The sequence below is a fragment of the Neophocaena asiaeorientalis genome, unplaced genomic scaffold (assembly GCF_003031525.2).
Source record: "Neophocaena asiaeorientalis asiaeorientalis breed wild unplaced genomic scaffold, Neophocaena_asiaeorientalis_V1.1 scaffold155, whole genome shotgun sequence".
Classification (NCBI taxonomy): Eukaryota; Metazoa; Chordata; class Mammalia; order Artiodactyla; family Phocoenidae; genus Neophocaena; species Neophocaena asiaeorientalis.
In genome coordinates this window covers 5983308-5994354 of record NW_020173040.1, presented here as the reverse complement: position 1 = coordinate 5994354, position 11047 = coordinate 5983308, and the positions used below count along the sequence as shown (strand labels likewise).

At 47.9% G+C, this 11047-nt stretch overlaps 1 protein-coding gene across 1 annotated transcript; it reads right to left on the bottom strand.

The window, feature by feature from the left end:
- Positions 1–8508: 8508 nt before the first annotated feature.
- On the bottom strand, positions 8509–10570 carry TLNRD1 (talin rod domain containing 1). The gene has a single exon (XM_024742795.1). It carries the CDS (start codon positions 10244–10246, stop codon positions 9158–9160), a length of 1089 nt encoding a protein of 362 aa, XP_024598563.1. The 5' UTR covers positions 10247–10570; the 3' UTR covers positions 8509–9157.
- Between the last annotated feature and the right edge of the window lie 477 nt (positions 10571–11047).

The following is an 11047-nucleotide window of genomic DNA, read 5'->3' as shown; positions in this document are numbered from 1 at the left end:
TCAGACAGACCTTGATTTTTACCCTTATGCCACTACTTCCTAGCTTTGGGACTCTGGGTAAGTGGTTTCAGTCCAGCATCCTCACGTGTAAAATGAGAACAACTCTTCATACCTCAAAGGGTTGCTTTAAAGAGACACAACGTAAAGTTCCTAGCGTACACAGGGGCTCAAAAAATGTCGGCTATTGCTTTTCTTTCATTGAACAAACATTTATTGAGTACGCTGGCCACCTGCTAGGGATGACAGAGATGAAAAAGTCCCGGTTCTTGCCTTGGAAGACTCCCAAGTCTATCAGCCAGCCCCCACTCCCTGCCACACACAGCTTCAGGTACCCCATCTGAGCTCTAGGTGATCCCCAAAGGTGATGCGCAGCTAGGCCCAGGACTCCTCTGCAGGTAAGCTGGTCCCAGCGGCCCCACCCAGGGCTCCTGATCCAAGGCCAGGCCAGCAGCTTGAATGAGGAGAGAAAAAGCTGTTCTGCTTCCGGTACAGCAGAGCTAGTCCAGGAGTAGCCCTACACCCTGCATCAACACTACTCAAAATTAATGAGCAGAAAAAGAAAAGGATGCTTAAGCCTTGGAATAAAGCCCACTCTTGAAGGCACCTGCAATCTCTAACTGAAAACTACCCTCCAGTTTTGGTAGTTTTTGGTGAAAACTACCAAAAATAAATTCAGTGAAATTCCCACTTAAATTATATTCAGTGACCCGGCACCTGAGAGTAGGAAAGACCGGTTCTGATGCCAACGTCATTCCCCCGCCGCCACGACAATATATCTAATTTGATCAACTCTAGGAACTACAAAGGTCCCAAACAGCCAAAGACCTAGACTACAGGATCCTCATTAACATTAATTATAATGCTTATCCCAGTCTCATGTAATTTGTTCTCCCTTTCTATCACTTGTACTACATTTTAAGCTCATCTCCATATTCCCAGCTCCCAGTACGGAATCATCAGTCTTAAGAAATGTCCAGGGAAAGGCTCCCAGTATCTTGATATCCCCCTGAGGCACCAATTAATGTCCTGTCCTCTGTGAGGAGTTGGTAAGCCATTCTCTTTTCAGCCGGAAAAAAAATGGGTCAAAACAGCGTAGGAGGAACAATCTAGGTTAGGCAATTAGGAAGTGCTTCAAAAAATCTAAATGAATTCCCAGTGGACACTGCAGAATTCACTTCTCAAAGTATTAGGAGGTTAGAAGCATCTAAAGTCTCTCAGCCCTGAGATTTAACAATCCATAGACATGCACACCATATGGAATTTCATGAACATGCTTACGTGGGAAAAGATCAAAAGGCCTCTCATTTTTTTTTTTTTTGCGGTACGCGGGCCTCTCACCGTTGTGGCCTCTCCCGTTGCGGAGCACAGGCTCCGGACGCGCAGGCTCAGCGGCCATGGCTCACGGGCCCAGCCACTCTGAGCCATGTGGGATCTTCCCGGACCAGGGCACGAACCCGTGTCCCCTGCATCGGCAGGCGGACTCTCAACCACTGCGCCACCAGGGAAGCCCCCTCTCATTTTTAATATGTATTTAAAACCTTTTCTGGGAGCATTAAAAGTGAATAACCCTCAGATGCCCAGGAAGGAATCAACCCCCGGGATACCAAAACCATTTACTGTCTCTGAAAGGGAAGATGCTCTGGTAAATCACGGCAGCACCTACATACAAATCCTCAGTCAACCAAACAATGAGTCCTCCGAAAGCCATGATTTCTCAGGCCTGTCTTTTGCAGTTATATAGATGTAACACAAAAGGATGGTGTCCTTGGAAAACATCTCTACTGGAAGACAAACCAAAACACAAATAGCTTTTACTGAGGATGACAAAGGATGGGGCTTCTGGGTCTGTTTCTAACATTGTGTGGCCTTGAGTCATTCCTCTTAAGGTAATATAAAGAATGTGCCTAGGGCTTCCCTGGTGGCGCAGTGGTTGGGAGTCCGCCTGCCGATGCAGGGGGCGCGGGATCGTGCCCCGGTCCGGGAGGATCCCGCGTGCCGCGGAGCGGCTGGGCCCGTGAGCCGTGGCCGCTGGGCCTGCGCGTCTGGAGCCTGTGCTCCGCGGCGGGAGAGGCCACGGCAGTGAGAGGCCCACGTACCGCAAAAAAAAAAAAAAAAAAAAAGAATGTGCCTAAACACTGTCCCAGATGCTGAGTCAATGTCTACTAAATCAGGAATGTTTTACCATCAGACTTGCTAAACCTGACACTATTCTAGACCCAACTAATGAGAGTGTCATCATCAACAACTTGACCCTATGTGACGATGGTCTCACACCCTCATCTATTATCATTAGTGCGGCTCTATCAGGTGTTCTGTGGTTGTCCAGGATGAAGCAAGAAGTCCTAGCGAAGTCAAGAATTGCCTGTTTCTAAAAACCATGGTGGGCAAGAAGGTGTGAGTTGAGCTCCAGAAAGAGAAGGACGAAGGAACTGGAACACTTGAGCCACCTGCAGGATGCATGTTTCAAATTATCTCATATTTCATATCCATTCAGTTCCACTTCAGGTATGTGAGTAATCTAGGTGGAAAAACTTCTATGTTTTCCGGAATTATCAGAGCATTGTGGCTGAGCCACATTGGATTTAAAGCCATCTCCATGGGACTATGTTTGGTCTCTGGCCTCATCTATGCAATGTCCATTGCACAGACTCCACTTAAATTTAGAGAAGGTATCACGGAAATTGGTATGGAGTATATGACTCCATCAAGACAGGTGAAGTAATATCACATGATCTATTTTTGTCGGTTCTATGGACAACTTTCCATAGCATTAACTGACACAAAATGCCCACACACCTTAAAAATTAAGTTCCAAGTGATAATAAAACTAGAATCATATTCATGTTTTTAGAACTATCTTTATCATGGAACTTACCAAAGAAGGAATATTTAAGTAAAACCCAGCCTCCAAGGAAACTTTTAAGGAAAAAAAAAATTTTTTTTTTTTTCCAGTACGCAGGCCTCTCACTGCTGTGGCCTCTCCCGTCGCGGAGCACAGGCTCCGGACACGCAGGCTCAGTGGCCATGGCTCACGGGCCCAGCCGCTCCGCGGCATGTGGGACCTTCCCGGACCGGGGCACGAACCCGTGTCCCCTGCATCGGCAGGCGACTCTCAACCACTGCGCCACAAGGGAAGCCCAGGAAAATTTTTATACCAAAATTCTATCTGAAGGACTGGAATGACTTACCTATTCATTTTAGAACAGGAAGCTTGATGGTCATCAAAAAAAGTCAAAATGCAAAGGGCATCAGTAAGCACTAAACTGACCTAGGTTTCCTACAATATCTCTCTACTGATTTCTAGAGGTCTGACATCAATCCAGGTCTCCTAGACCCGAGGCCACCAATTTGTGATTTTTCACTTGATCAGTATCTTAAGTGTCATCTAAAACTTAGGCAAATTAGAACAAAGTCAGAAACTATTAAATATTAACACTGAGGCGACGCAGTGCATTGCAATATTGTGGCAGAAGTTTTTCAGGGCAATATGCTCGTTAACCTTGCATGCATAGCATATATATTTCCCTTCCCGAAACAGAGGATTTTTTTTTTTAAAGCTCCCTCTCTGTGTCCCACTTCAGCATAAATCAGGATACATGTATGTTATTAGTGAATACTTAGAAAAGTTTGAAATTAGTACATGGATTCATTTTTAAACTATGCTAACAAATCTAAATTAGCATTTAAACGCTTCCCGGAAGTCTGACATTGTGAAGAACTTAAGACATCCAATGTTTCCAAGAACCTGGATAGGTTTGCCACATAGAATAACAGAAGACTTAGAAGACAGGGCTATGCTCTTTATTCGGGCCATCCTTGAGGATATCACAATACAGTTACTGTGCCAAGTTACCCGAAGGGTAAAAGCAAGATCATTAGGGGAAAGAGACTTTAACATAAAGTGTTTCAGATAATACTTTTGATGATCTTATAAGTGGATAGGTCTAGTCTATGGAGCTCATCACAAGGTCTTGCACTTCATGGGAATTCATCATAAATATTTTTTATAATGGGAAAACAGAAGCACAAATGTTTAGATGACATGCACAGTGAGTGAGACCTGCCTACTTCACAAGACTGCTCTAAGGACCCAATTATATAACATACATGAACACGCTTTATAAACGGAAAAGATCTAAATAAACATAATAAACGCCTAAGTTCCCACAGTAAAGAGTAAAGCGATGATTTGGTCACAACTACTTCAAAGCACCTCCTCAAACAGTGCTTCTCAAAGTGAAGTGTGCCCAGAAATCACAGGGAGATCTTGCCAAAGCAAATTCTATCGGGTAGGTCTGGCATGGGGCCAAGATTCTGCTATCTACCAAGCTCCTAGGCGATGCCAATGCCAGCTCCCGGAAACACCCTCGTTGAGTATGGAGCCTCTAAAAGACCATCCTAATTCTTGGTGCACGGTTGGCCTTACAGGACATATTTCCTGAGTATATTACAAACTTTGGTTATCCCTAAAATGAGCTTTGCTCTAAGCAAATAAGTCTGTATGCTTCATTTGGATCTGAACAGAGTACTTTACAAACTCAACAGCAAAGCGCTCTTTCTTGGGTAGCAAAAGAGCTAAAGCGTTGGTTTTTAATTAGGTTGTCTGCTAGTTTCAGTTTTCTAGGACAACAGTCAACAGCATTGCAAAAACATCGGAAGCTAAGTTGCCAGTTTACTATTATACGACTTCAGTTCATCTCAAAAAGGAGGTAAGAGGAAGACACTGTACTTTTAAACACACACACACACACACACACACACACACAAGAAAAACCTGCCAATTCCAAATTGGCAGGAGAGACTAAATTATCTTTTCTAACTGAAGAAAAGGGCTCAAGATATCCAGAAGAAAAAAAAACACCTGAGCAAACAAGCAACTTGCAGAAATGCTGCTGTCTCTTGACACAGAAGCACTCTGGTCTTACAGAGGCAGCAGGGAGTACAAAGAAAACAGCAGGCCCTGCAGGCCAGTGGTTCTGCAGACGAATCACCTGGGAGGGCTGGATGACACTCAGATTGCTCCACACCCTGTGTTTCTGATAGAAATAGGCCTGAGGTAGGGTCCAGGATTATACTGCGGATGCTACTGCCAGCCCACTGACCAAGTCTGGGGCGGCACCGAGTCTTTGCAAGGGGAGGAACCATGAACCCCTCACATCTGGACCCCAGGGCCTGGTACAGTGGCTGGCACCCAATCAACAGTTGCTGAATGAATGCCTATTATAACTTCCACTTCCAGAAACAATTTTACTACTTACTTAGTACACTTGCTGCAGGCATCTTGTACACACATTCATTTAAAATAACTACACATGTGAAAGGCATGATAGCCCATGACCTGAAGGGGCTTTACAGTTCAATTAAATCAATTCCAATCATAGATACAAGTAACACAATTTTCCCCTATACTATCGGAACAGTTCAATCTTTGAGCCTCTGCCACTGAGGTGGAACCAGACAACTCACCTACCCAAACGACCCTAAAGAAAAACCCTACTTAAGTAAAATAAGCCAATTCATTTCACGCATACTCATGCAAAAAAATGTATTTTTTTTTTCATCAAGACAAGAATTTGCCTGGAGGGAACACAAATATCTGTGTCCACACTGGAAACCCAGAGACGGCGTCCTTCATGGCTCTTCCAGGAGTTGGAAACCTAGGCACCAAGGAGCCAGTGCACTGCCCCACAGGTTAAAGTACTACTAAGGCTTCAGAGATTTCTTCTCTAACTGCTGTTTACCAAGCAAAGCTCAGGAGGGGCTTTGGCAGGCGTTTTTCAAATCCTCTGCCTGACTGGCATGTTACCATAGTCACATTCATTCTGAAAAAAACAGGTGTTTCTGTTAAAATTAGCTGTTTCAAACTGTCAAATATTTTAGATCCCTATGCCAGCTTTAAAAAAAGAAGTATTTGTAAAATAACCAATCAGGTGTAAGTGATGCTTCCAGAATTATAAACTCTTTAGATATTTTTTGAGAAACAGGAGCCGAAATTAAAAAAACAAACAAAAAAAAATGGGGTGGAGATGAGGATGGGGGAGGAACATACACACATACAGACACACACACAGAGACATACATAATTTTTGCATTTCCTAAAATCAACCCAGAATGAGTAACAGAAGAAGGCCAAGCTTAAACAGCCAAGACAGAGCTGTGCTTTTTCTAGCTAAGCCTTGTGTTTGAAAGCCTTTTGTCCCATTGACTTTGGTGGACTGTCATAAATAATGGCTTTTGTTCCAAGAACACACAGCCATGAGTTCCTTCTCTTATGACCATTCAGAGGAAGCTTTTCAACATCCCTAGTCAGGATGGTGCCCGTTAAGCCCGTGTAAGAAAACTTGCCCTCGGAAGTCAGAGGAGCCCAAGGATAGATGTCTTAAATTAACCCGTGTGGTTTAATTTAACAACAACCACCAAAAAAAATCAGGCCACTCTGATTTTATTCCTGGAAACAGTATCTCTGCTGCCCTTATTAAACCCAATGAAATAGGTCTGAGATGTTCCTTTTACAAAATCAGGGCTATTTCAAAAACAAGTTTAGCCACCTGGTACACTGGGAGAAAAGTTAAAATGTCAAAGAGCTGTGTGTGCCCAGCTAAGTGAGTGATACACACAGAAACACTGTGCACTCCTCACTCTGCTTTCCTGAAGCCTGCTGAAAACACACAAGCAGAATTCACTTCAAGCCACCTGCTGGATGAAAAATCCTAAGCTTTATCTTAGAGACAGAAGGAGGAAAAAGGAGGTCAACACATCACTGAAACTTTTAACTACAGAGGACAGAGATTTTGACTGCAAGTAAAAAAAACTTTTAATATACAGAAATGTTAAAAGCAACTACCACTTAGCTAAGAGGAAGAGAAGTTTCAAAATTAATTTGGTGACTAGCTAGTTAACTGCATCCAAGTAGATAGGAAAAGTGATTTTTTTTGGCTTGCACTGTCCTGAAAATTGCTTCTGCAAGGAATGAGTCCAAGAAACAATTGGAAATTCTTTTTTTCCTAATCAGATACCAAATTTGCAGATTTCTGGCTCTGACTGTATTTTACTTTGTTCCTTTCAGTTGACTCTTTGTGATCTGCATAGGCTAAAGGAACCATACAGTTATAAACTTAAGCATTACTTATGCAAACTCAATGGATAAAAATAAGTAAAAATTCTTATATGCAAGCAGGAGTGTCATTGGCACACGGGTTAGGTAGGTTTCCTTCCCTCAAATACTTCCTGAACCTGACTGATCCAGACTAAAGAAGGGCAGGGGGAGAGGAATAAACATGCAAGATCATTTTCATCTTTTAAAGACTTCAGAAATTTAAATCTACCAGCACCTAAGAGAGCAAAACAACTGCTCCCTTGACCGTTCTTAAGAATGTATACACTCGACCACTTGGAAGCCTTTTTCAAACTTCAGAGCTCAACAGTTGTAGTAAACCCAACACAGGTTTAAGAGGTTCTACAGGCTGAACGTGATGTTCATGTAATAAATACAACCATCCAAGTAAAAACAGTCACTACAGCTTTCCTCCCCAACACATCACTGTTGAAAAACCTTTCTTTTCAGATCTGTGCGAACTGCAAAGGCTTAGGCACGACAAATCCCAAGAAAAATGTAAATGGAGCAAATTTAAAGCATGTATGAGTTTTATCCATGTGGCTCTCTCAGGATAAGCACGGCAAATACATCTGTTATTTTTTCAGTGGGAAAATGTTCAAAACTCAGCTAGGGTCAGCAAAACCATACAGCCCCTCCCCCAAAAGATTTTTTTCTTAAAATTGTCTGCAGAAGGGACCAACTACCTTAAAATAACTCCAAATTTCATTGAACAAAGCATCCTTCCATCATACAATCAACCGGGGCATATCAGATCAAGGTCACAAAAATAAGCCTCTGCCTGCAAACATGCTGTGGGTCTAGAAAGCTCTTCTCACACTTTCCAGAATACCTCTCCCTCTATTACAACAGTCTAGAACACTCTACGTTTTTGTGTTGTTTTTTTCTCCTAAAATCATGAGTAACTGGATCTTGTCTGAACACACCTGTCTTACTCTCGCTTGATGTGTGCAGGTCCATACACAGATTCTCTGACCTGGGAAGGCTGGCATTCCACACAAGATTAGGAAGAGGCTTACCCTGAAAAAGACAGGCGGAATACAAATCAGACTGCAGTCAGTCTGAACCCTGTTCATTAGGACAGAAAAATCAGAGGGGACAAAGGAAGCAAAACTACTTTCCAGGAGAAACAGGAAAAAAAACCCCACTCTAGCACTATACGTAATCCAACCATAAATGTGTCCCCTGCCTCTACAAGGAGAGTGTTACACACAGTTCTCTCTTCTTGAATTCTAGGCTGCTCAAAGAAGTTAACTCTCGACGAAAAAGCAGAAAGGGCTGAAGGTTGGGAACCCACCTCATTGCTCCCAAGCAAACTTTCCAGGGCACCTTTCCATGGATGACATGCAGCCTGCAACATTACAATGATTGAAAATCAACAATACTTGCAAAAAGCCATCTGAGAAACATAACATTTTATTAATAGATGAAATAAATACTCCAGTACATGCAAGGTAAAAACTTGACATGGTGGGGGGAATCATTCTATAGTGTAAATTAAAAAATAAAACACACACTCACAGTAGCTTTTCCCCCCATTTGCAAATCACATGGCAAAGTCATACTCTTTCCACACCAAGTATACGCCTAACCCATCACGACTGCTTAAAAAAATAACAACATACAAAAAAGGTAGCTACATCCATGTCTAAGGAGAGAAAACTGAGGTAACCTTTCTCTTAATTAGGGGAAAAAAAAAAAAGACCAAAAAAGAAATGAACCCATGACCTCCTTCCTGCCCAATTAATAATAAAATTTAGTGGAGGAATTCCGGAAGAGGAGCCGGGGCAGGGGGCAGGGGTAATACCGCAACCAGCAGATGACACATCTTCCATCTCCTGGTGTGGGCTGCTGGGCACCGGGGGCCCTCCGAGTGCGAGTGCGTGTGTAAATGGTCTGCATGGCCCTGCCTTCTGGAAGATTCCTCTCGAGCATTTAACATGGGGTGGGGGAGTTCACTTTTGATTTCTTTGGTATAAATGGAGAGGGGCAGAGAATTAGCCTGGGAGGGGGGTGGAAGAATGGGATGAGGGTGGGAGGGTGCTAATTCACAGAATTGGAATTCACTGGCGGTAAAGTCCTGGGCGAAGACCTCTCCCTTAAAGCCTGAGATAGCAGGGTGCAGCCTTCAGACACGGCGCAGGCCGAGTTCCTCAGCCTCTCCCTGTGGTCCGACATCTTGGCGCCCCCGTCGGGGTGCTGCGCCAGATCCCTGAGGCACTGGGTCAGGAGTACGCAGGCTGACACCACACTCATGGCGCCGCCGAGGATGGCGGTCTGCACCGCCTTGCCCTCGGCGCTCACGGCCGCCGCGCGACCCAGGAACTGCGGCTCGGTGGCGAAGCCCACCAGTGCGCTAACCGCCTGCACCAACGGCCCGCTGAAAAGCGCGCAGCGGCTCCGAGCCAGCTCGCTGGGCGCCGCCTTCACCTCGCGCACGCAGGCCAGCAGCGCCGACGCACTCGTGCTCATGCACTTGACGCCAAGCTTGAACTGCTCGCGCGAAAAGCGGTCCCGGGACTTGTCGCTGGCCAGGGCGCACGCGTCCGTCAGGAACTTGAGGTTGCGCGACAGGCCCTGCGACACCTCCAGCAGCAGCTGCGGGGTCAGGTCGGCGAGCGGGGTGGCGCGCAGCACTGCGCAGCCCTGCTCCACCTCGTGGCGGCAGCGTGTCACGCGGTAGCGGTCCACCAGGCCCGGCTGCGCGGGCTGCGCGCCCGGCGTGGCCACAGCCGCCAGATAGGCCGCGTGGGCGGAGCACTCGGTCAAGGACACCACCAGGTCTCCCAGCTCCACCAGGCTGTCCCCCGCTTCCCCGAAGCGGCCCATGTTGAGCTGGCTCTGCACGTCGTGGGTGAGGATGGAGAGCCCCTTGGTGCGCGCGATGATGGTGTCCCGGCATTGCTCGAAGGACTCGGCGCCGGCACAAGCGGAGGCGGGGCCCTCGAAGAGCACGGGCCGCGCCTCGCTCGACAGCAGCAGCAGGTCGGCCACCAGCTGCATCTTGCCCTTGCAGTGGTCGCAGACAGACACCAGCCTCTTCCGGGGCTGCGAGCAAGCCCCGCCGACGGCGCTCGCTGGAGCCGGAGAAGCCGCCTCGCCAGTGGGCTTCCCCGCGCTGCCGCTAGCCATCGCGCCCGGGGGGCACTGGCATGCCGCTGGGGAGCCCGCTACCACCGCCGCTGCCGATGCCGCCGCCCCCGCGGCCGTCGCGACTCAGCTGGCCAAGGCCGCGGTGCCTTCCCCGCACCATCATGCCATCCACCGCCGCGGGCAGAGGGCACTGGGCTGCGGCGGCCGGAGCCCGGGCGGCGCGGAGCGGGCCCGGGGGCCAGAGAACGCAGGAGGCTCTTCGGGGCGCGGGGAGGGGGCGCAGCGTTCGGCCTCTTGGAGGGCTTGCAGGAACCATGAACCGGAGCAGAGCAAACTCACAGACCGCGCTCCTCGTCGCCGGACTGCCAGGAAAGTCCCTTCTGCTGGGCTGCCGCCGCCGCCGCCGCCTTCCTGGGCATGGCCCGGTCCGACCGCCCGAGCGGGGGGAGGGGGGCGGGAGAGGGAAGCTGGGAGTTGTCCTTCCTTCCTTCCTTTGAAATCAAAATCCTTTCCTCGGGGAGGAGCGCGGGCGGCGTCTCAGGCGGGCTCTGCTGTCAGCCACCTCGGGCTCGGCGGCGCACGTGGGCTTCAGGCGCCCAGACACCGCCAGGCTGCACTTCCCCGCGACGGCGGCCGGGGCTGGCCCTCTGGGACGCGCGGCCACCCCGTGGGCATCTCCTGTCTCCCCGGCGGCCCGGCCAACTCAGAAGGTCCCCGCGGTGCTGCGGCAACTCGCCCGGGCCCCGGCTCCTGCCATTTTTGTCAACCTCCAACTTCCGAGCGAGCCGGGAGAAACTGAAAGGAAGGGCGGGGGCCGAAAAGCAGAGGGGAAAACACCCG

Excerpts from the sequence above, each read along its gene's own strand:
- TLNRD1 (XM_024742795.1), bottom strand. The coding sequence starts at position 10,246 with ATGGCTAGCGGCAGCGCGGGGAAGCCCACTGGCGAGGCGGCTTCTCCG.